Source organism: Babylonia areolata, chromosome 24 (assembly GCF_041734735.1).
Source record: "Babylonia areolata isolate BAREFJ2019XMU chromosome 24, ASM4173473v1, whole genome shotgun sequence".
NCBI classification, from domain to species: domain Eukaryota; kingdom Metazoa; phylum Mollusca; class Gastropoda; order Neogastropoda; family Buccinidae; genus Babylonia; species Babylonia areolata.
In genome coordinates, this window is record NC_134899.1 from 47,929,203 (window position 1) to 47,956,266 (window position 27,064).

At 41.4% G+C, this 27,064-nt stretch overlaps 1 protein-coding gene across 4 annotated transcripts in view; it reads left to right on the top strand.

Annotated features, from left to right (window-relative positions):
- The window catches only part of LOC143298490 (RING finger protein 150-like), a 128,417-nt gene that overhangs the window by 78,538 nt on the left and 22,815 nt on the right, over window positions 1-27,064 (top strand). For 3 of the 4 annotated variants that reach the window (XR_013057394.1, XR_013057395.1, XR_013057396.1), the window contains 2 exons: window positions 7,788-7,884; window positions 17,611-18,534. Coding sequence is in view for 1 of the 4 variants with exons in the window: in XM_076611304.1 (XP_076467419.1) it covers window positions 7,788-7,884; window positions 17,611-18,030 (517 nt within the window). In the remaining 3 variants the exon portion in view is untranslated. Of the gene's footprint in view, window positions 1-7,787; window positions 7,885-17,610; window positions 21,651-27,064 lie in introns of those variants that run through there. The other variant, XM_076611304.1, reaches the window with a different exon arrangement.

The following is a 27,064-nucleotide window of genomic DNA, read 5'->3' on the forward strand; positions in this document are numbered from 1 at the left end:
CACACAGGCCCTACATCCTAGCCAGCCTTCCCATGAAGAGGTGTCTATCTTGCCTTACAAGTTTTAGCGGACCCAAAAACTGCCCACTGGGCAGGAGACAATCACCCTCAGCCCATCTCTTCTACTCCTCTCTAGTAGCAGAAGGCCTGGGTCATAATTGTTTTCCTCTACATTTGGGAGAAAGGCATATTGACGAGGACGGATGTGTCCCACAAAGCACAACGAACCGTCCATTAGCCACAGGGGTGTACCTTTCTGCCCACTCATACCAGCACGGCAGATGCCGCATTCAAGCACATCAGTTCACCCCATCACCTTGCTTGAACACAAATCCAGCATCAACGTCTCAAACAATTGGCGTTTGAAAGCACTTTCTGCACTTAGTCTTCCCTGCCCGATCCTTTCGGCCTCTACACACAACCACTGCTGTGGTTACAGATGGCCATTCCTTCTCAAGCACTGTCTTTCCAATGAGACACTTCCAGGGGTTTCTAGCCTAGGCAGGCTATCCCATCATGGAGCCCCAGCCTTCAGTCAAGGGCCTGTCAGAGGATGACTTTGTTGTCACTTCGGAAGCAAGCACCATGTCTTTCTGACACACGGTTGCACCACAAGACCCCGTCAACTCTTTCCGGCTTCCTTACATTGCAACATAACCTGCATGGTGAACACCTTCGTCCCTGAAGCACACAGCAGCTGTTTCCTGATTTACCCTTGCTGATTGGTGTCCTCCTAGGAACAGTATATGATAATCAGTCGTGTACGACAGTCTCCATCAGAACAGCAGAGGAGGCATCTGCTGTCCAGTCTATTCGAGCTGGAATTCGATTATACAATTTATAGTAGAGAGTGTTTTGCCCAAGTTGCATCCCCGGTCCCTCAATCAAGAGGGCCTTAGGACTCATCATTGGGACGGTTCCCAAAGGCTACTTAGGCCTAAGGCTACAGCACTAAGTCCCAGTGCAATTTGACTTCTAGTCTGAGAGACATAGTCATTCATGAAAGACTAAGCTGCAAATGATTTCCCTTTGCAATTACGAAACCACTGATAATACAGCTCTCACCTTGCAGTTGGCCATACTAAAAACGTATGTCAGATCAGTGCTTTGATGTCAATAGCCAGTACAACACATCTTGAGCCACTTACCTCCCTGGCCCGCCCCGCTCCATCCCAGACTCAGTGCGCACCACACACAGCCAGAGGCCTGTCATGGATCCGGTCCCCTTTCTCACTAAAGAACCTTCAGCAAAAATTTTCCCCATGGAAACCCTCTTCCATTTGGGAATTCTACCACAGAATGAGACTCAGTGACCTGTGGGCACATGAAATGCACTTCCACAGCCTGATCCAACCCAGCCATTGACTGCCGACAACTTTCTGCGGGTTACTCCAACATGCCACACTCAGGTAGAGAAGCCACCAAGCCTTCCGTATGCCCCTTCGTGATGGTACCTACCTGGGCAATTACACAACCCTGTCCCAGAGACACCAGGGACATCAAGTCTTTTGTTGCCAAATGTCTGCCATTCTATGCATAGGCAACATACCAGTGCTGTCATTTTTTGACAGCGTCAAAAAAGGGGGGGGGGGGAGTGCCCATCGCCTGTCAGCTCGCATGGAGGAGCTCTACAGATCTGGCTGTCATGCCTGAGGCAGGCCCAACACGGTGACCTACCTCTGTCTCGTGCCACAGTTTCCTTCAAACACAAAACCACTTCCACTATCGGCCCACATCCGTTGTGGAATCATAAGATCAAACCACATGCGCACCTCCTTGCATTGACGCTCATCCGCGCTCATCCGCTCAGCTGTGGTCCACAGACCTCCCCCACAATACAGCTGTGGACCTCTGTCTTCTTTACCCGCACCAATGTCCTTAGGCGACACAGTACACTCTGCTTTCGTCAAATTCTACTTGAGGGACACCTATCGCTTTAGGGATGATGGCTCGTCGACTTCTACCAGAGAGACGTCGCACGCCTGCGGGTTGATGGCGCAAGAGCCATCGCTTCTGTGGTAGTTGCACAACAGACCATCACAGCATACAGACAGTAGAACAGGCGAGCCCTCCACCTTGTCGTGCTATTCTGCACTAGTTGGGTCACGGTTAAGTATGTGTAATTAAAAGGAAATTTTCTATCTAAAATTACGTTTAAATAACATACTTAACGTGACCCAAATTTAAGACCCTCCCGTCCTCCCCGCTTCCTGTTCTCCCTGCTTGCTGCGCTGGTGATGGCATATTGCCGTCAAAAGAGGGCGCTAACCAGCGGGACAAAGGGGAGGTTACCTACTTCCGGGAGGTTATCGGCCGTAGTTGCTTTCGTTTTCTCCGCATAGGCGGATAGTAGTTTGCACAGGACAGGAATGTCAGACCCCTGCCGGAGTCTGCACTAGTTGGGTCACGGTAAGTATGTTATTTAAACGTAATTTTAGATAGAAAATTTCCTATTAAATGAACATTCATCAGGTAGAAGACCCCTTTCTAGTCGACAGTTTCAGTATCAGTAGCTCAAGGAGGCGTCACTGCGTTCGGACAAATCCATATACGCTACACCACATCTGCCAAGCAGATGCCTGACCAGCAGCGTAACCCAACGCGCTTAGTCAGGCCTTGAGACAGTAATCTGCTAACTGACCACGTGATACACGCATGGAAAAGGGGGTTGCATCATGTACAAAAAAAGGCATTGAAAACTGTCCAGTAAAGGAAGTGGTCACAGTCAGAAGATTTACACAATTCTGAAAGCTCTGCTTGTGATTAGAGACAGCTTTCGCGATGGAGGATCTCTCTTATCTGATGATTGGTTTGAAAACAAAGGTGGTTGACAATGACAGTTATGAAACTGACAGCCCATTTGATGGTAATTCAGTCCATCTATCCAATCAGACAGTGTTTTTGAACAAGTGGCTGTGACTGACAGACTACCTGCAGCGAGCATTGGAAGAAGGGGAGGAGAGGGAGAGGAGTGATGTAAGACAATAGGTCAAATGTCAGCAGACTTTGGATCGACAAAAGCCAATGCTCCACGATTTTCATGAAACAAGGGTGGAACCTGCACTGGACGTGAAACACATGCTTTTTGTTTTTTCGTTGAATCAGATGGTTGACTTGTTGGTTGTTTGAAGAGGTGGCAAGCCCGATGCACAGCAGACCCTTTATTCGGCCCACATGCAACTTTAAAGGAGTGAATATCATCAAAGAACTTCACCCTCTCACTTGCGAACGCTCTTAGCTGTCAAAAAGCTTGCCAGATCAGTTTCTGAGATGGTGATTGACCTTTTACATTGACTTTACCCACCTTTGTCATTGTTGGGACAGGAATTTACTTACATGTCTGCATGAGCTGTGATTTGTTTTATAAACTTACAGCCTGTTTTAATTTCTTCTACAGGTATAATGTGCCAATTTCTAATAGTATTTTGTTTCTTTTCTTTATGAATGTTATTATGTAGAGGTGGAAATCGGACTTTTTTGTTGCACAAAAATTATTATCTTGACTTTACATGCCTGAACAGTTATCTACAATCAACCCAATTGGGGTAAAAAAAAAAAAAAATAAAATAAAAAGCCCAGAAGCAGAATCTACACTCATTTTCCTTCACAAAAACATTTACTTTCTTTCTGTATCACCCATAGCTTTTGTGCTAGAATTTTTTGTGATTTATTATCCCCGAATCCTCAAAATTCCCTGGCAAGGGGAGAGCACTTTTTTTTTAATTTATTTTTTTTTAAAACAAAATTCTCTGGCACTGAACTGATTAATAGACAATCCACATAACATTCAGATATGACGAGACATGTTCCAAGGAAACAGGAAGTAGAGATGATATCCTGAGAGAAAGCAAGAGGTGCACAAATTAGAGCTCGTGAAAAATGCATAGAAGAGGGAGAAGAAAAAAAACCCACAAAATATTTTCTAAATTTGGAAAAGATTCGCGCTAAGAAAAAAAAGTTATAATGAGGTTAGAAACACATGATGGAGAAATATTAACGGACCAAATAAAAATAATGGAAGAACAAGTTAAATACTTCTCAGAGTTATGCAGTCAGACCACAGACACACACAATACACAAGAAGCGGTACAAGATTTTATGAAAGATTTATAGTTCTCCACATTAGATGAAGAAGAAGTAGATTTGTGTGAAGGTCTAGTGTCGGTAGACGAAGCAGGCACTGCTTTAAAATCAGTGAAAAATGGCTCTTCTCCACGTAGCAATGGTTTAACTGTGGAATTCATGAAAGTATTCTGGGACAAAATTAAGAATCAACTCACACATGCTTTCAATGACTCATTTGAAAAGGGAGAAATGTCATATACACAAACCAGGGAATAATTATTCTTTTGCATAAAGGTAAAGAACTTGCTCGCGATCAGCTTAGCAACTGGAGACCAATCACACTTTTGAACACTGATTACAAAATATTAGCAAAAATATTTGCAGGACGAGTGAGCAAGGTGATATGGAAAGAAATAAATCAAGACCAAGCAGGATATATTAAAGGGAGAAGTATTTCAACAATAATGAGAACAATTGACAATATAGTAGAATATTTAAATCATAAAAACAAGGCTGAATATCTGTTAGCTGTAGATTATACAAAAGCATTTGATTCAGTTTCACATTGTCTCATATTTAACTCCTTCAAAATATTCGGTTTTGGTGAACAGATGAGAAAATGGATAGCGTCTCTCAGTAACAATACATTCAGCAGCATAAATCATGGAGGGTGGATCTCTCAAGCATTCCCCATAACCTGCGGCATTAGGCAAGGCTGTCTCTTTTCACCATTAGCCTTCATACTATCCATCAAACTACTGGCAGTTAAGAAATAGTAGTAATATAACAGGAATCAGATTACCAAACAACAAGGAGCAAACTGAGTTTTTAAATATATGGCAACTAGCTGATAACACTATTTCTTCAGGATAAGGACGATATGATGTGTGCCTCTTATATCCTTAGAGAATTTTCAAAGTTTTCAGGACTTTCTTTAAACCAGTCGAAAACTAAAGCAATGAAAATTGGAAAACACATCCATGCAGAAAATCTACAGTTTAACATTACAGACAAGATCAAGATACTTGGAATTTTCTCAAAAACAGTGTTAAAGCTCAAAATATAGAAGACAACTGGACATCAAGAATTCTTATGGAACAATAGATTGATACAGTACAAAAAACATCTTTTTCCCAAAGTGGAAAAATAATGGTATCGAAAGAAAGATTTAATAAAAGTTAATGATACTAGACTACTCACTGCAGAAGAACTTCAAAACAAAGTAAATCAAAACCCTGCCAGCATTGTATTTGAATACAACACGATAGTTAACGCTGTTCCAAAACAATGGAAGGAATGGATAGCCTCGCAAAACGACCAGTCAACCGTTAATCCTAGAAAAGATTGTGAAGCACACAGATACTGCACAAAGCCAAATGCTATTCTACAAAAGTTACATGACCAGACAAACAAATAAGATGAAATAAAGCCATGTGCCATTGGCTTCTGGCAAAGAAAACTTGGTGTTGAAGTTAACAGATATGGACAATCCCTCACAAGGTCACAAAAGAAGTTAGATTGAAGGAATTGCAGTGGAAGATTATACACGACATCTATCCCACAAATATTTTACTGCACAAAATTAAAGTAGTAAACGACAACAAATGCACAGTTTGCAGGGATGAAGTAGATCTACTTCATCGAACATTTCTTTTATGAATGCCCCCCTGTTAATATATTTTGGCAAAACATTGAAAACTTCATCAATGGTATTATTGGACATCCAGTACAGCTCTCATTAAGAGACGTATTGTTTAGTTTTCAAAATAAACGATTTGACAATGACACTATGAACAAAGTGAATAAGATTATCTTAATTGCAAAAATAAGTATTGCGGGGGTGGGGGGGGTGGGGGTGGGGGGGAGCCACATCTCCAATATACTTAATATTCAAGCAGCAAATGAGGTATAGATGGACTTGAAAATTCTCAGTGCTTGCAGGTAATTGATAAAACGCGCGTGCACGCGCGCGCACACACACACACATACATACATACACATACACACACACACACACAGTCGCACGCGTAAACATTCACATACACATTATGCGTCTCCATGTAGCAGGAGGGTGTGAATGGGATACAACATACACCAGTGCAAATAAAAACCCAGCCAAGTGTAAGCATGGGTCAAACATTAAAGTTCACAGGAATTGTCCAAAACTTGATTGTGATTGTGTATGAAGACGGAGAGAGGGAGGTTTATACTAGGAAAGTGTAATTGGAATTATAACAAGCCTGTTATGACGGAGGATGAAATTACACGAGTATTAGGCATGAACGTACTAGTTGGCAATATTCAGAGTGGTGTAGCCACTAGACATGCGACTTATGAGAGGGATAATGTAGTAGAATCGTCATGGAGCCATTATTAAGGGACAGCACAAAACTTCATCCTCCGTCTAATAGACTCATTGATGTGTGTGGATTTTAAACATACTGATAAAAAATTGAGCATACATCAGGTGGAGGGAGGACCCCTTTCTTCTTGATAATGTTTTGCTAATTGGGCTTTGTCAAGTGCGCCTGAAAAGTGGGTTTGCATCACACGCAAAAAGGTGTCAGAAACTTTGTCCAGCTAAGACAGAGGTCCCAGTCAAATGATATACACAACTTTGCAGGCTGTGCAGATGATTATATATGGCAGTGGCGATAAGAGATGCATCTATATTGTGTGATGATTGGTTTGAACTCGAAGGTGATAACAGTGACAGTGATGAGATTGACAGCAATGTTCAATGCTTTTTCCAATCCATCTGTCCAATCAGACATCAGTTTAGAGTGGGTGACAGTGACTGACAGTAAGGGTGCAGTACTTTCGCATAATTTGAGAAGAGTGGGAGGAGAGAGAGTGGAGTGGTGTAAGATGATAGGTCGAAGATCAGGCAGGGTGTGTGGCCATGACATAGTGAAATGTCTAGCAGGAACTGGACAACAGCTAACAATCCACGATTTTCATGAAACCCAAGGTTTAGAGACAATGGATGGGAACCATTTGTTCTTATTTTTTCACGCTTTTTGTCACTGACCTGTTGATTGGACTCCTTTGTAGACCAGCCAAACTGGATGCACGGTAGACACTCTATTGGCTCAGTTGAAACCGGTGGTGGGGTGAGGGGGGTGGGGGGGGAGTATCATCAAAGAACTTCTGCCTCTAAAGGAGGGACACTCTTTGGTATGGGAAAAAAGCTTGACTGTTCTGTTTCTGAGAACATGATTGATTGATTATCTTGAAAGAACCCTTGTTTGTCGTTGGGAGAGTTATTGACTTACATGACTATAAGTGTTGTGATTGTTGTCGTAAACACGTATGCTTCTTTTCTTCTACAGGTATATCTAACTATAAGCATGCTATTTCCAGTGTGCACTTGGTAATAAAGACATTCTGTTCTATTCTATTTTATTCTATCAGTGAATATTTATTACACACTTAAATATCTAGTGATGGCCATGTTCATAGTTAAAAGGAGGCAAACAAAAGCATGAAGACCGACCAACAACCAAGCAAACACAAGAGCAAATAAATCATACATGTTCATCAAGACACACCAGCTCACAAATGCAACATTCCATTACCTTTTATTACTTTCAGTGGAAATTGAATTTGTGAGTCTTTATTGTTGATTTAATTGAAAGAGTGAATTTGTTGACAAGATATTCAAATTAGTATGAATATCTGATATACATTTGTGTGTTTCATGTTTCTTGAATTTTTTTGCAGGCATGTGTTCCATAAGTCCTGTGTGGACCCATGGTTGCTGGATCAACGTAGCTGTCCCATGTGTAAGCTGGATATTCTACGTGCTTATGGCATGCAGGTACTCAAGAAATCAACAAGCATCCCTTTCTCACATATACATGGACACAGGTGCACAAGCGCATACACAGACACAGACACACACATGCACACACACACACACACACACACAAAGAAAACACACACGCATACATTAACACACAGACTCACACCCATAGACACACAGACAGACCTCTACACACACAAGAATCACAGATATTAAATCCTTTGACCCCTGTTTGGTATGGAGGATAAAGAACATCACTGGTATTACACACACCCAAAATTAAAACTTAAACAGCAGTTAAACCAGTCTCGGTTGAAGGAAAGATCAGAACCGTTGCAGGACGTCAGTGGAAGTTTTTGTTGCACTGGTTAAGCGCTTTTTCTGGAAAGTCAGCTGATGTCTTTGGAATGGGTTGATCTTCTTCATCATTTTTTGGCTGTGACTCCCACATTCACTCGTATGCATGAATTAACTGTTAAGTGTATGACCATTTTTACCCCTGCTGTGTAAGCAGTCCTACTCTTTTTTTGGGGGGTGGGGTGGGGGGATGGAACAGGTTGTTGTTAATAGATGTAGGTAGATTGGATATATATTTTTCTCTTCAAATATTAGGTATAAAGCGTCTATATGAAATAAACATGACTTATTTCTAGGGTGTTATGCCACATCCAACTATAATTATTTAGCAGTTCCAGTCTGACATGTGAATGTAAACTATTTTTGTTTTAAAATGACTATGAATCAATCCCAGACCCAGTGAAATCCCGCTCATCTTGCAACTTCTTTTAATGCATAGTCACTAGCACAATTGTAGTTTTAATAGAAATGGAATAGTAAATAGTAATAATTGTGACTTTTGTTTAGAAGTTAGATGTAGTATTGAGCATATTTTCTGGTGATGCAATCACCTTTTCAAAAAAAAAAAAAAAAGAAAGAAAAAGAAAAAAAAGCTCAACAACATTTTTAGGGGTGCCACATTTTTGGCTGTGTCCAGATTTCAGGTTTGATACAGAAGGATTCTTCTGGCTGAGGAAAAAAAAAAAAGCAATTTTTGGCTGGAATGCCAGGGGCAACAGGCACACACATGAGCATAAAAGCCTTGCTGTGCTTTAAGATAAACACAAAAACTTAATTGCAGTACACCTGTTTTGTCCATTCAGAGCTTGGAGATTGATTCCAACTTGCCAGGAATGTTCATTTTTATTGTTACCATGGCAAACAGAAGCAAGAATTAGGATGGTGCTGAGTTTCCTGACGAAACAGAGGACATATTGTATTAGATGACTGGGTGGGGGTGGTGGACGCTTGTGCAAGCATGTGTATATGCTGTATTTGTGTGAGACACACTTGCAACTCTATATTTCTTCTCTATACTGTTCTTATATTTTCAGATCTACTTTCTTTTCTTTTATGGATGACTTGATATAAAAAGTAGCTGCTGCTTTAATTCACCAATGCACCTAAAAACAAAATTTTGACTTTGACTTTGAAGTGGATTAAAAAGTAAATGACATGAAAAGCTTAACAGCAGCAAAAGCAAAAATACATAGGGTGGGAGTGTGGATGGAGGGGGAGTCTAGGGGGCAGGGAGGGGGAGGTTACTAATACTTAGATACTTCCATATATCCAAATCATGTTTTTGCTTATCATCAGAAACAAATTGTTGTCAAAATGGAAGTTGTGTGCTGGAAAAGGAAGAATTCTATCTTAAGTATTCCACGTTGATTGGCGTTTCATTGTTTTATGATTGTGATATGGATCTGTCAAAGTTTCAAACTTTCCCTGTCTTCATCACAGCTCTCTAGCTTTGATGAATTATAACAAAATCACCAAAACATTTTCAGGCATACATGATAATCACTCAGGACAAATCCAGTTCCAGATCAATATATGTTCTTCTACTCCAAAACCTTCCCATCAGTGATGGTGTAACCTGTTTGAACCTGTCTTAGTACAATATCTTTGTCAGAGTCAGTGAAAATGCATGGTATGAGTTTTTCTCTCCTTTTATGATCACTGTCATGTCCTGCCTTAGTTGGGAAAGGACCTGTCCTCTCACACAGAGGAAATCAGGAATCCAGGGCATAAAAGTAATCAGTTTTTATTCCTTTTTTATGATTTAAAAAACAAACAAAAAACAAAACAACAACAGCAACAACAACAACCCCCCCCCCAAAAAAAAACAACAACAACAACAAAAAACCAACAAAAAACCCCAACAAAAAACAAGCAACAAAACTATAAATAATAGACACTGGAAAAAGATGTAGCATTTCTAATAAAGATTGATGTGAGCAAGAATCAAATTGTATTATATCAATCAAAGTACACAATGTCATTAAGTAAGATGTAGCATTTCTAATAAAGACCGATGTGAGCAAGAATCAAATTGTATTATATCAATCAAAGTACACAATGTCATTAAGTACACAGCTTTTTATGTCTTTTGTATTTTTTTTTCCGATTAAGATATACAGCATGCCAATCAGTGTTAAGGTTGCAGGGTCCTTCGCTGTCCAAACTTAGGTTGCAGTGCAGTATAGAATGAATCACCTCCCCTCTGGTCTTCTATTACAGCACCATGGTTTATTTCAGCTGAGACGCCCCTTGTTGAATGTCAGCAGACCGAGGAAAAGAATAGACGAATGAGGCCTAAGGCCAGGATTAAATTCTTGTCCTCAACTGCATTGTGAGACACTAACGAACTTTAACAGATGTCCAACACTCTGATTATGAAATGTATCATGAATAAAACTTAAAGGACACAGATAGGTGTAAAGGCATATCATGTTTGTAAATCTTGGCTTACCATGACGGCAGACCGAAAATGGTGGATTCAGGATGCTGGCTTTAATTTGCAAACAGTAATACAGCCAAGACTCATTTCTGTTATACTTGTATTTGACTGAGAAATTACAAATGGGTAAAAAAGTGAGAGCACGAAACAAATGAAAGGAAGCAAGAAAATAATAATTGATAACTTGGGGGAGATGGATTACTTTTTAACTTCCCCACCCCCATTTTTCTTTCATATATTATCACCTACAGAAATAAAAATTCAAGATAAGTAAGGAAAAATAAATGAAAACACAGAGTACTTAATGGAAGAACTGTTTTCCCCATGTGGTTTGTAGAAACCCCATCCTTGGGTCAAAACATACAAAGACATGTGTTTGAATAATTGAGTGTTTGAATAATAGTCTAGTAATTCTGTGAGAAAAAGTGGCCGAACCTCCAAAAAATTGCAAGAAAACGTTTTTTTGGCTCTACGTGTTCAGAATTTTTCGCTCTATCACCCATAAAAAATCGAAGATAATCGAACGTCAGATAAGATCAGGAAAATTAAATAAAGAAAAATAAGTAGGCCGAGATGGAAGAAAAAGCAGACCATACTTTTTTGCTGCCGCAGCTTGTCATTCACGCCTTGTCAAGTCGGGCTCTGCGGGCAGGCCTGGTTCCTCCCCACGCTTTCTCACTCCGTTCAGTGAAACCTGTTTCGTACTGCCCTGACCGTAGTGAAAGTTTTACGTTGATTTGTTGGCAATTAGTGATTTCGGAATAATAAAACATACTTATAACTGTCAATTGAATCAGTTACTGAACTGATATAACAGTTATCTTGTACCTAATTTGCATCTAGACAGACAGCACGAAAGTGGCGTTGAAGAAAGGTTCACATGTTGCCGGCTTCGCAAAATATGGTGTTGAAGTATGGTGAACCATGCGCTTAAAAAAATATTTTACTGAAGAAATTACAATATTCAACTTTATTTAGTAATTGTATGTAAAATGGAAACGGAGGGTCATCAAGGCACTTGTGTGATCTGAAGTGACGACAAGCCATTGTCTGGGTTCTAAAAACATTGATTTATTTTGTTTGTTTGTTTGTTTTTTCTATTTATGTATTTATCAATTTACTTATTCATCTATTTGTTTTATCTTTAGTTCGTTAGTTACACATTTATCATTCAGTTTATTTTTGTTTATTCATTTATTTATCTAATTATGAACTGTCTTGTCTGTTTCATTTTATTTATTATCATTATCTTCTGTCGTGGGGGTATTTCAAACAACTGTGTGTGTGTGTGTTGTGTTGTGTGTGTGTGTGTGTGTGTGTGTGTGTGTGTAAGAAAGAGAGAGAGAGAGAGGCAAAACATTATTTTGAATTTGAAAGCAAAATATCACCAAATGTGGATATGCGCACACTCACACACATGCGCGCGCAAAATGTGTCATTCATGTAGATGTTTTGTCCACTGTGACCTGGAAGCGTGGAATTCATACATGAGATGTTGTCTATTCTAATGGATTCATCTATGTCAGATCCTGACAGTCTGTGCACATTGTTAACGTGAAAGGCAGTGTATAAGCAGAGCGACTTATTCACACAAAGCTGGCTTTATACGTCTTAAGGTTGCATTTTTAAAATATACACTTACATTTTGCAGACATTCTTTACCAATAAGTATAGATGCAAGTCTGAAAAAACCCAACATATTGCGATTATTTTGGGATTAGACCACTTTTTATCATAGAATTACTGGACTAATTCATAATAATGTCCATCCTCACAAAGGCTTCCCTCTCAGTGTTGTTCTTCAGCGGTTATCACCTGTGCTGAATTCGAATAATGTATTCCATGACACTCTCCACATGCTGGCGAGCCGTCAAAACCTTGTTTTCTGCAGGTACTCCTTTTTGTCACAGTCACACTCGAAATCACAGCGGATAATGCACAGAAGCTTGGAAGGAGCAGGAGGAAAGTCTGCTGTGCAAGGCTGCACCATCTGGTTGTCAACAATCTTCCAGCCCAATTGTCCCAACACAAGTGTGTCATTTCCACTGTTGGACTTGCAGATATGTCCTCAAACACTGGTATTTGGTAGCAGAGGACGTTGGGGGCAGTGAGTGAACTTGTATGAATGTTGTCCCAGACGCTACCTTTGAACAGAACATCATGTATCTAATCTTGTCAAGGGTGGACGCTGTCTTCCTATCATACAAAGACAAGAGCATCTGCTCAGCAGCAACAACAATCTCACCTTTCTCTATGTTCTTCAGGAATGTCTCTGCCAGTTCACGAAGTCGTTCTGAGCTCAGGAATTTCTGGAAACCTGTCCGTTTGCCAGTTCCAAAAGCTCGGGACGTTGTGTCACAACCTATGGCTGCATAGATGACAGGCAAGATATGACATAAGCTGCTAAGTGAACTCTGAAACTGCTTGATGTTCCAGCACCTGAACGGCTTTCTGCTTTTCTTGAGAAAGACTTCCTCTGAATCACTTTTGAAATGACAGACCAAAAGGACTAAAAGATCTGTGTCATCGTCAGCAACCACTGTCTCTTTACCTTTTGCACTTTCCTGAACCTCAGCAACAATCATGCAGTCAGCATCTCCTTCAGAACAGAAAGTCACGCATCCGTTGTTACAAGAAAGCAAGTCAATAAAACGTTGCTTGTTTTTATGATTGGCCAGAAACAGGTCTTTCCCAATATGCAGGGTCATGTCTGGTGTAAACTGAACCTCAGTGGTCGACTTTCCCTCAGTTCTGCATATATATGTGACGTCTTTTGTGCTTGGGCCACTTGTATAGCCATCACAGGCTTCTTGTACTTCTGTCGCACATGTCTGACGTAAGTTTCAATGATGGAAATGTAAGTTGAGCCACGAGACCAGGGATTTTTTTTTAGAAGTGCCTCTCCATGCAGAACAAACGCACGTCACCAAGAAAGGCACTCTCTGGCATGGGTTTGGAAACTCTCTTCCAGATCTCATCAACAAGAAGGGCTTTATTTCCTTGACGAAGAAAAATAGAAGACTTAGAAAGAGATGATGGGTGACTCGACAGCTCATATCTGAACACCTCACACGTGTCCTCGTATTTACTGCCTGTGGCTGAAACCAGGCGCTGAAACAGAAGTTGAGGTTCGATAGCCACCACTTCTGCGTCGATCTTGACAGTGTTTATGGAGGCCATCGTAACAGCCTGTTCTGACCTGAAGGTGTATTCCGTGGCTTTGTGGCTTTCCATCTTCAAGATTGTATTTCCCACTTAGTTTGCCTTGTGTGCATCCACCTTGGTGTTTCAACCATACCCGTGGCTGTATTCTTCAGAACAGGACCAGCAATGAAGGGATCTCTCTCTTCCAGGAGAGCAAGGATGACCATCATGTCATGACCATCCTGCCTCTTTCTGGCAATGCTGATGTCTTTGTGCTGTTCACTTGAGAAAGACAACCCGGTGATGTTCTGAACTGACGTATTGATGTCAGCACTAGTGGGCATTGATAGAAGCCATGCTGCACGTTGGGATTCTGGCATTCCACGATCACGTGTCATCCTCCCTGTTGATTTGATGCTTCTTATCAACACTTGCTCAATAAAAGATCGACAGAAAGACCAGCCAAGTAGCGATCACTTCTGCGGAAAATATGATGACCTTCTTGAAATTTGTTGTACACGTCTGGGTTGGTTTGTTCAAGTTGCACCATATCTTGCAGGTACAGCTGGATTGACTTTGTGTACAGACTGTGACCAGCTGAAGCAAGAAAAGGTATCATCTCCTGCAACGCACTCAGGTGAAGATGCCAGTTTCCCGTCCTCTCTGCCTTCAGAAAACGTCGTAAAATATCTATGAGATGCATGTATTGCAACAACGAGGCAGCTGTGGCGTATTGTTTTAGCTCCTTCTTCTTTGCATCCAACTTGTCAGAAATTCTGGAGATAAGATGCGTGTTTGCCTCAAGGTCATGAGCTACAAGTTTGCCCTCCGTGAGAGAAATTATACAAAGCCAGTCCATGATCAAGATCTTCATCTAACATTGGTTCGGTGAAGTCCGTGTGATCAGTAGTATTTGATTTGAAAGTGTCAGTTGAATTTTGAAGTTCATTTTGAACTTGTTGATCCACTTGTTCCAAATGAAGGTCTTCTGGAGCAAGATCTAGGTTCTGTGTAGTTGGCAGCTTGACTCCACATGTTTTAGCAGTCACAAGTGCGTTTAAGCAAAGAGTCCACTAAAATGTCCCCTTCCTGCTCGTGTCACTGCTTTTCCTTGCGTCATGTGCATGACAACGTTTGGAGAGAAGGGCAGTTCCAGAACCTTTAACCAATTGCAACCCACTGCCCTCCATCAACCGTCCAATGCAGCCTCAGAAGCTCATTTCAGCATGGAAAGCACCAAGCGCAGCACCATCGACTTCATATAACTGGCAGGAGGCTCATTAGCAAGATGTCCTTGGCTTTCCACCAGAGTGGTTGATCCAGAGTCAGGACAGGTGTTGAGTTGTGTCGTGTGACCTCTTTTGTGATGAAATGCATGGTAGAGTAGTGACAGGCCATATCACTTGGACTGAAGTCGATTATGGGCAGGAAGCCCGAGATGCCACTGTGACTGCCCATGTGAACAGCTTGCATCATACCTGACCAACAAGGCCTCTCTCTCTGTCTGTCTGTCTGTCTCTCTTCTGTTGCAACATTCTGTTTATACACAGATATGCATCGTGCGTTAAAATCATACTGACTTGCTTTTCTGTACTCTGTCAATTGATGAAATTCGTTTGTTCTCTGGCATATACATTTATGTAATGCCTTGTTTTTCTTATTGCCTTTCCGCAAGTTCTTTTTTTTCATAAAATGGGGGTAGTACGTAAGAAAAGTCTTCCTGTGCTTGTTCTTTTCCTTCAGTAAACAAGATTCCTTCTGTTAGTTCTCTCTCTCTCTCTCTCTCTCTCTCTCTCTTCTTTCTCTTCTTCTTCTCAGCTCCGTCCCTCTCCTTCCTAACCCCTCCCTCGCCCTTCCGCCTTTCTAGCACGCGCGTGCGCGCACACACACACACACACACACTTTCACAGTCAGTAGTTAAATGGAGATCAACAACAACAACAACAACAACAACAAAACAACAACAAAAAAAACAACCAAACAAAAGAAAACAATAAAAGCTAAGCCTTGAAGACAGTGCTTAAGGAAATAAACAAACGAATACATATGAAATAAACACTGATGGGAACGAAAGCCCACAAACTTAATAAAAAAAAAGAAAAGTTATTATCATCTTTGCAGCCCTTTTCCGATAGTACGGAAAATGTTTTGTCAACACTGCAGGGGTGTTTGCAAATCACACATGTCTTGATGTTAGTCCATTTCCATTTTGCAAAGAAATCTCAAAAAAGAAAATCTTTAAATTTTCAGCGAAGGAAACTTTATTAAGCGCATGGTTTACCATACTCCATACTTCACACATGCGAACATGGAGGAATCGCGCGAACCTGTCTACCCCTATGCCACTACCATGCAGTCTGTGCAAGCACACTTTAAGATCATGATAACTGTGATTACATTTTAGTAACAGTCTAATTTGACTGTTGTAAGTACACTTGCTTTTTCGGAAACATTACTTAACAATGAAGCAATGTAAAATCATGTATGATATTCAGTACGCTCAACAGAGAAGCATAAGATACAGTGGTAGGCAGGTTCTGCTGCGCGGACGAAATGCCGGAGAAGCGTAGTACTTAACAGGCCCATCCCCGTTGTGGCATCCTTGACAAGGTGTCAGTGACGTGACCCAGTTGAGAGTTTCAGACTCAAATATGGTGTTCCGTTCGCGCCATCTCCTTGTGTTTATTTTTCTTTATTTAATTTTCCTGCTCTTATCTGACATTCGATTTTCTTCGATTTTTTACAGGTGATAGTGTGAAAAATCCTGAATACATAGAGCAAAAAAAACCTTTTCTTGCAATTTTTTTGAGGTATTTTCGTAATTTTCTTAGACTATAACTGAATCCGGGTAATTGCACCACTTTACCAGACATCCAGAAGGATTTCACACACTCAGTAAACACTGTGCATCTACCTCTGAACAGAAAATTGAAAACAACTGTCACTGAACACACTGACAGCATGTAAATTTCCCATGACAGTCACATTGATCTAGGCTATTTAGAAATTCCTGGAAAAAAACTGTGCAAGATTCTCATGATAACATCAGACACGTGTGCATGTTGTTGGAAGTCCCTTATGGTATCTTGATCATTCCATGCTTGTGTTTATGTTCAAGTTGATTGGTTGGTTGAGACAATCTTTTGTCCACATTACTTTGTGAGTGATAACACCTTTGCACAAATTATTCTCTGAATCATATTCAGCAGCCTTTTTTGTCTCCTTTCAGTAAAGTGTTTTCACAAACTGTTAATGTGATCTGCGTGCTGATAATGCTGGTAAAACATGGAACTAATTGAGGAGGCTGTTTTTACTGACAAATGACCACTTGTGTGAATGTAGATACTAGATGATGAAAGACCTTCACATGGAGTGTAAAACACACAACAGCCTTTATATACCTCAAGTTATATTTCAAAATTTAATGTTTTGGATAAGTGAGATATGAATAGAATTTTGCTGTTCCTAGTAGATGTACCATAAATGTAACTTCAAAACTTAGCAGAAAAAATGACACTTAACTAAAAGTGATGAAAATGACTGCTATTAATGAATGTGTCAATATGTCAGATTGAACGTTTTGTGGTGTGTAGAAGAGGGAACACAATTGAGGGATGGAGTTCATTCTAGGACTTTCTTGAGACCATTGCTCTGTAACAGGGGTTGTTTCTCAATTAACTATCATTGAATGACAAAAATCAATTGATTAAAAACAAATATTGGCATGCATTGTTGTCCATGACATGGAGATGGTGAAAATTAGTAGATGTACACGTATGTGTGTGTGTATGTGTTGCCAGGTGATGGGCAGCCAGGATAGTGTTCACCAAGATCCAGAGGTGGACAACATCCCTCCTGCTGTTGATGAGGGTGAGCCCAGCATTGTTGCAGAGGAGCAGGTGCTGCCTGACACAGAGGTCAAGGTGCTGCTCCTGCCTCACACCTGTCTCCATTTACCTTCAGATGAAGACTTCACCATGGTTGCTGCTGGACCCACTTCCCAGGTGGAGAGCTACTCTCCATTCAGTCCTGTCGGGAATGGTGCCAGCACTGAGCAGCTGACTCTCATTTCTTCCTGGCAGGACTCTGAAATGGAAGCATTGATGGCTACTCACAGGGATGTTGAGGAGGGGGTGGGTGATGGCCAGCACAGGTGCACAGAGCATTCATCAGAGAATGACCGTAGAGACAGGCATTTGGATGTAGGAATATGTACATGATTCATTACAAGGCTAGCAAAAGAATATATTAAGCCCAAAGAGGTTGCAGTCTGAAGATTTGAAGTAGGACAAATGTCACTGAGTATATGAAGAATTCTTGTGACTGGATCAACTCTATGGAGACGTAGTTAAATAGCTAATGCAGTTTTGCTGCGACGGGCTATTTCGGTCATATTTGAAAAATTCAACACATTTTCACACAAAGACATGCAAATTATATATCACTAGAAAGTTTACAATCTCTTAACATTTTAAAAGTTTTTTCATTACATGCTGCTAAATATTTAAAAACATATTTTAAATTATGTCACTAAATACTGAAAAACAGAAATATTGGAAAACAGAGGGGCACTTTACACTGTTTGCACATGATCGTGGTGGATTTTTTTGCGTTTTTCAGTTGTTGACATGACGCCCCTTGTGCTTGCAGTTTGGCATAACACACCTTGCACCCTCTCTGTGTTTTCTTGGTCTGCTGCTCCTTGGTGATTGGAATGTTAGCAGGTCAGTGACTGCCTGGCCTCAGGGCAAAAAACAAAACAAAACAATAACAAATGCAAAATAAACATCAATAATATTACACAGCATATACACATGCATAATTCAGGAGTGACAGTATAAATAACACGCATGCAGACATGTCCACACATAATACACAGACACAACCCATTATACAGACACCCCCCACACACAATTCAATGAGTGCACACACAGAAAATGATAATTTTACATTAATCTATACAAACCATTCATTAAAAATTTTAAAAATCAACATTACACAAGAAATAAATTAGCAATAATAGCCTTTCGGTGAGCGACAGCCGTACCGAGCGGTCACGTTTTGCTGTGCTCTCCACACCGAATGCAAGCTGAGTTGTGTTCCAGTTTCAACGCTGCTTTTTTCCCTGTCTCAGTGCGGCGAAACCGTTGCGACTGTTCAAAATCGTATTCGGCTTTTCGAAGTTTTCTTTTGCCGTCCGTCGTGTTCGCTCTTTTTTTCATTTATAGATATGCCAGAGTCTGCAAGTGTCAAGCCTGTCTTCTTAAAGACAAGAGACATCCCTAACTCCAGAAACAAGCGCGCTACGGTGTTGGAGATGTGCTTGGCTGCGGAGCGTGTTGCAGGACAAGGTTCGATGGTGGGTGCCCAGGAGATCAACGGGCTGTGGAGGCTGTACCCCGCTACGATAGAGGCAAGGTCCCAGCTTCTCATTCAAGGGATACGCATAAGAGGTACGGTACTGCAATCATCTAACACTAACCCGTACATCCTAAGAGACGAATCTGGAGAGGAAAAGCCAACCACTAAAATTTTCATTGACAACATCCCTATATCCGTTGCTGATAGTGAGATAGAGCACTCCCTTCTGAAAGCGGGATGCGAGCTACGATCAACTATAAAATGCGAGAGAGCGAGAGATGCTGACAACAAACTTAACCGGTTTTTAACTGGGCGAAGATTCGTGTTTGTGACAGTCCCAATTGTGCCTCTGGAAAACACTCTTAAAGTAAGCTTTTTCACAGCTAAAGTTTTCCATAAAGAACAGAAGCTAGCGAGGAAACCACTAGTGTGTTCCAACTGCTTGGAGCAAGGCCATCACAGTTCTGTCTGCGAAAAATACGTTGTTTGTAGGGCTTGCAGAAAGACGGGGCATAAAGGGGGGGGACCCTACTTGTGAGTTTTCTGTTTCGGATAAGCCAAGAAGGGAGAGTGAGAGTGAGACAGGCGTGAATGAGGAGGATGAAAGTGAAGTGCAGAGTGAGGAAGGACAGAGAGTGACAAAAAAGGACAGACAATCCAGGGGACGACCCTCCACTCGACAGGCAACGCTGAGCACCTCATTGGAACTGAGGAGTCCCCCCTCGTCACCGCTCGGAGACCCCCAAGCGTCGTCGGTCTCGGGAGAACAGCCCTGAGGGAAGGGGTGACAGCAAACATTCCAGACGGGAAGGTGGGCGGTCTGACTGCCGTGGGGCTCCAGACGTGGAGGTGTCTCGCTAGCTTCTAGCATGACCTGGACTGACCTTTTGATGACGGACTGGCTTTGAACAACGGACTACGAGTTTTGATCACACCTCATGATTCGACGACTTAAGATGGATAGCAATCACGGAAATACGGAACCAGATTGTCAACTATGCATGCAAACACGCAGAGCACACAAACAGGCATATGAACAGAAAAACGAACAAGCAAACAATGATTTAATCTCATTCTCTCATGGATAAGTTACGCATAGCATCATTGAATTGTAGAGTATTAAAAAACAAATTTAAAAGATTATCACTTTTTCAATATTTGAAAAGCAACAAGTTCAATATTGTTTGTCTACAAGAGGCCCACATAACTCATAGTGACTTACCTGTATGGGAAAAACAGTGGGGAGGGGAAATCTTTTATCATGAAGGAACAAACAGAAGTAAGGGAGAAGTAATATTAGTTGCAAAACAGTTCACTGGGAGAGTAAAATTAGAAATGGCACAAAGCAGAATCTTAATCGTCTCAGTCTCACATGAGAAATGTAATTTTCATCTAGCAAATATATACGCTCCACACAATGCCTCAGAAAAAGCGGCCTTTTTTACAGAACTTCAGCAACACTGTAATGACTTTAGTGACAACAACTTTATTTTTTGTGGTGACTTTAATTGTGTTCTTGACAACAACCTTGACGTTATATCGGGTCAACCTCATCGAGAAAATGAAATTCAGGAATTTAATAGATTAAAAAATGTTCTTAATTTAACTGACACCTGGAGAATGTTCCACATGAAAGAACAAGACTTCACCTGGTGTCGCAGCAATCCATTCATAGCCCGTCACCTTGACTATTGCTTTATATCAGAAAGCATGATACATCATCTAGTAACATGCGAACATATTATAGTTCCTAATTCAGATCATAAAGCTGTTGTAATAGAATTTAGTGACAATGAATTTTCACGTGGTCCAGGATACTGGAAGTTCAATAATAGTTTCTTAAAGAATGACACTTTCGTACAAAGAATGAATGACTTACTTTACAGACAGCTAAACAATGACGGTACAGACTATTTAACAGATTTAGATAGATGGGAAATGTGCCAAGTCGAAATAAGAAATTTTTGTAGTGAATTTGGTAAAGGATTATCTTGTCAACGAAGAAATGAGTCCCGAAAGCTAAACATGCAGATTTTAGAGGAGGGGGAAAAGCTGATTAAAGATCCTACAAACGAGAAAACACAAACTAATTTCATACACTTAAAACAAAAATTAGAACTGCTGCAACTAAACGAAGCAAAGGGTGCACAGATACGATCAAGGAGTAAATGGATTGAAGACGGGGAACGCAACACTAAGTACTTCTGTAATTTAGAAAAAGCTAGAGGAAAGAGAAAAGTTATAACAAGGCTGCGTAAGGAAACGGGGGAAACAATAACTGATCAGAACGATATACTTCAAGAGCAGGTTGCATTTTACAAAAAATCTATACAACCAAACAACCACATCTGACAACATACAAGACGAAACTAACACATTTCTAGAGACTGAAACTTTCCCACGCTTAGATGAAGACGGTTCCGCTTCATGTGAAGGACTGGTTACAATAGAAGAAACGACCATGGCTTTAAGAAACTTGGTTCAGCTCCTGGATATGACGGAATTACGATAGAATTTTTAAAATTCTTTTGGGTTAAATTACACAATAGTAACAAGTTCTTTTGTTGATTCTTTTCATAAAGGTGAACTGTCTTATACACAAAAACAAGGGGTAATTACGTTACTACACAAAGGGAAAGGATTAGAAAGAGATAGATAACAAACTGGAGACCTATCACTTTGACCAATTCTGATTATAAGATACTAGCGAAAGTTTTATCAGAAAGACTTAGTGAAGTAGTACATAAACTAATTCACGACGACCAAGTGGGTTATATTAAAGGTAGAAATATTGCAACAATTATAAGATCTATTGACGATGTAATAAATTATTTAAGTAAGCGCAATGAAACCGGGTATTTACTAGCCATTGATTACTGTAAGGCATTCGATTCCATATCTAAAATGTTTCTTTTACAGGTTTTCGGCTTTGGACCAGACTTCCAAAGATGGGTTCACGTTTTAAATAATGGCTCTTCCAGCTGCATCAACCAAGGAGGTTGGATTTCTGAACCCTTTGCAGTAACGTGTGGAATTAGACAGGGATTCACCTTTTCTCCACTAGCATTTGTTTTGGCTGTAGAATTGCTCGCTATAAAAATTAGAAATCATACAATCATGGGCATTAAAGTACCCTCATGTTCTGGTAACGGTAATCCAACTCACTTAAAAATCAAACAAATGGCTGATGATACTGCTTTGTTCCTTAGAAATAGAGAAGACATGATGAAAGCTTTAGAAATATTTACGGCATTCGAAAGATTCTCTGGCTTGAAATTGAACATAGAAAAAACGAAGGCAAAGAGGATTGGTCAGCATAACGGAAATGAAGTTCTTCCATTTACTTTAGTCAGTAAAATTAAAATCTTAGTTATTTATTTTCAAGCAGATAAGATGGCACAGGAAATTGCAGATAATTGGACACAAAGAATAGACCATATTAACCTTCACCGTACTTTGTGGGTCTGACAGACCCATTTTTGCCTTAAAAAATGCCTTTAAAATATATTTGGTGTCCGATTAATTTGAAATTTCATGACTTTTGTTGTCACAACATATGCATCATTTTAGTAAATTAATGTACACTTTAACTGATTAGTTAATCAGTTACGTAATTGTGAAAATTTTTACCTGCATTCCTACGTTGTGGGTCTTACAGACCCATACTCCCCAAAGAAGAGAAAACACTAAGTACCCTTATTCGTAATTCGTGGGTCTCTCAGACCCATACTCGCAAAAGAAGGGAACAAACCAATAATCCCTTTGTACTACGTGGAACGAAGTGATTGTGCGTACATGACTGATGACACATAGGCTACCTCACTGCTTCTGTAGTTGGCTGGCACATCGCATCCGGCTCTCACGGAGAACACAACAGTACAGCAGGCTACCGGTGTCATTGCCTCAGGCAAGTTATATTTTGATGATTATCAAGTTTATTAATTGCCATCAAGTTAGCTTGCCATCTGTTCGATACTTTAGGTCGATTCCAACATCGCCATCTCTGAAGGCATCAGTAAGCATTGCAGAGAACATGAGGCTGAACAGCATTGGAGCCAGGACGCAGCCTTGCTTGACACCATTTGTGACAGCAAAAGGAGCAGATGTTTCGCCATTGTCCTGGACTCGAGCCTGCATGCCTTCATGGAATTGGCTGACCAAGGAAATAAATTTCCGAGGGCATCCGTACTTTTTTTTTGTTTTTGTTTTTTTGTTTTGCTGCCCCATCATCTGCGCCGTTTCAGTGGCATTACTCCCACGCCGCTCATTTAGATTCCCCCATACATGGCCACACCCGGGTTCGTCCGTCGCAGTCCCAGCGTCGGCAGTCCACAGGGAACCATCGATGTTAGGTCGCCTGGAGGCCACACATCAGAGGAGACCCTGCACTGCTGCTGAGTCACTTCAGTGGTGTTCAGTGGTGCCTGTTCTGTTTTAACGTACTTAGGACACCACCTACTAAGCCCCCTACTAACGACAATAATGGCTTAGTCGCGGAGCCAGACTGAGCGAGCGTCTCTCCCAGAGTGGAGACCGCCACCACGTCCCTCAAACAACAGCCCCCCCATGAATCTGCCGACACTGACGACATTGACAGGACTCACCCAAAGCATGGAAGTGGAGGGGTATCGAAACTGAGGTCACCATGAGAGCAGGGCATGAAAGGTCACAGACTTTGAGACTATTTTGTTTATATTGATGACGATGAAGGGGGAGGAGGATGACGATGATGATGACGATGTTGCTATGGAGGTCCATTTTGGTTTGGGACTGCGTGACAAGGCTGTACTCTACGCTTCCTGTCATAATGATATCCCGGCGTTAACCAGGCCCGAGAGATACAGACACTTGCAGTGTTGGTCAGGTAATTAGAGCAACACACCCAAAGACGCATCCTTGAAGTGGATGACACTCGACTGTGTGGTCCCAGTCTCCCCATTTAAGCCCACAGCACACTCAACTCTGGGTAGGAGCCGGCCACGGGCCGAAAAACCCACCTCCGCTGGGATTCGAACCCGCGTCCTCCCAGCCGTCAGTCCGCGACGCTAACCACTTCGCCACGGCGGCTGGTAGGGCATCCGTACTTGGCCATGATCTTCCACAGTCCCTCTTTACTCACGGTGTCGAAGGCCTTGGTGAGGTTGACATAGGTGGAGAACAGAGCAGCATTTTGCTCCTGACATTTCTCTTGCAGCTGCCTTGCAGCAAACACCATGTCGGTGGTTCCGCGCTCTTTCCGGAATCCACATTGGCTCTCAGGCAAATGACCTTGGTCAAGGTGTGCTGTGAGGCGGTTTAGTAGGATCCTGGCAAGTATCTTGCCTGCGATGGAGAGCAAGGAAATGCCCCGATGGTTATCACAGGCTTGCCGGTTCCCCTTTCGCTTGTACAAGTGAATGATAGATGCATCTTTGAAATCCTGGGGGATCATCTCTTCTTTCCACATGAGTGAGTACAGCTGATGGAGCTTCTCAGTCAGCACAGTGCCTCCATCGTTGTAGACCTCTGCTGGTATGGAGTCTGAGCCAGGTGCTTTGCCACTGGATAGCAGATGGATTGCTTTCTGGGTCTCAAGAGGTGTTGGCGGATCGTCCAGTGTTTCGTTGATGGGGACTTGTGGGAGACGGTCTATGGCTTCATCATTTATGAAGGAAGGGCGATTTAAGACACTGTTGAAGTGCTCAGCCCAGCGTTCGATAATTTTCTCCTTCTCGGTGATCAAGGTATTCCCATCTGCACTGAGGAGGGGGGATGATCCTGAGGATGTGGGGCCGTAGACTTCTTTTAAGGCATCATAGAACCTCTTCATATCGTGCCTGTCAGCATATCCCTGGATCTCATCAGCTTTGTCACTCAGCCACTTATCCTGCATCTGGCGTAACTTTTGCTGAACAGTCCTGCGGATGGCATCGTACGCATCCTTTTTTGATGTGGACTTTGGGTTGCTGAGGTAGGCTTGATGCAGACGGCGTTTCTCATCCAGAAGCTGCTTGATTTCATCACAGTTTTCATCAAACCAGTCTTTGTGCTTTCTGGTCATGGGTCCCAGGGTCTCTGAAGCTGTACTATAGATCAGCTCACGCAGGGTCCTCCAGTCAGACTCCACATTCTGGTTGTCCAGAGAGGCGGATTCCAGACGATCTTCCAGCAGCTCCACAAAGGACTGTTTGATGGTGATGTTTTTCAGCTTAGCGATGTTAAGCCGTTTTGGAGCCTTCTGGCCTTGGGGGCGTCTCTTGGGCTGGATTCGAATATTCAGCTTCGAGACTACAAGGCGATGGTCTGTCCAACACTCGGCGCCGCACATGGTCTTTGTTACACGTACATCTTGCCTATCCCTTTTCCTGACGATGACATATATATATATATGTGTGTGTGTGTATGTGCGTGCGTGCGTGTGCGTGCGTGCGTGCGTGCGTGTGTGTGTGTGTGTGTGTGTGTGTGTGTACACCCGCACATTCCAATATTCCGTTGCTCCTACAGTACACATGCAAACACACACATACCTCATCCTCTACACACACACGAACACACACACACATGCGCGCGCGCACAGAGCTCTCCTGACGTGTATACTTACACGCTCGCGCACGCACACAAATACACACACACACACACACAGAGGCTGCCACACATACACACACACATACATACAGAGGCTGCCACACACAGACACAGACACACACATACAGAGGCTGCTATTGATTGGCCGGAAGAGGGGTGGGAAAAGATCTGATGACAGGAACGTGTTGCTCAGTCTATTGAAGTTGGAAAAGCCCACATTAATTTGTATGGGTCTGTCAGACCCACGATGTATGAATAGGGGGTAAGCTCTGGATTCCTTCTTTAGCGAGTGTGGGTCTGTGAGACCCACAAAATATGGATAAGTGGGAAAATAACCAAGTACGGTGAAGGTTAATACATTGATAAAGGAATGGAGTAAGCGTGATCTCAGTATTCAAGGTAAAGTAGTAGTTATAAAGACTTTTTTAATTAGTCAGTTAATTTACGTAAGAAGTCCATTGGTCTTCCACACAGTATTCTATGCAAAATGAACACCACTTTTTACAGGTTTCTATGGCAGAAAAAACAAAGTAATAGAAAGGCATTTGAAAAGATAAAACGGAAAGTCATCGAAGCTAAATACAATGCCGGAGGCCTTAAAATGATAAATATGATTACTTTACAAAAGTGCTTTAATTTACAGTGGGCAGGAAAACTTCATGAAGCAAATGAAGAGCAAAACTGGTGCTTAATACCGAAATGGCATGTTGGAAAACTTGCAAAATATAACAGGGTTTTCCATATCAACTTTAAATTAAGAGACGTCAAGGGTCTAGATAGAATTGATAATGTGTTCTGGCGGAGTATAGTAACTACCTTTTTAGAAAACAAATCTTTAGCAACACACAATATAATAAACAGCAGCAACTTCCAGAATCAGATGCTATTCAACAACTCTTTGATCACATACAAAAACAAAACGTTATTTTTTCAAACATGGCAAGCAAATGGGATAGAACTGATTAAAGATGTAATTCATGCAAGTGAAAACAGAATACTTACTTTAGAAGAAATACAAACACAAATTGGACAGAACAAAGCAAACCTGATACTTGAATATAATCTTCTTATCCATTCTCTCCCCAAAACATGGATTCAGTGGATACAGAAAGGGGAAAAAAATACAGAATCTAATGTATGGGAGGTTAGCAAGTATAACACAAAACCTAGAATTATTAAGAATATATTACTTGAAAATGAAGAAATTGTAACTCCATTTGCGGAAAAACTTTGGTTAAGAAAATTTGGCATACAAATTATTTAGATAAGTCAGCATGGTCAAGAGCCAATGATGTTACAAAAGAAGTACGATTAAAAGTTCTTCAATGG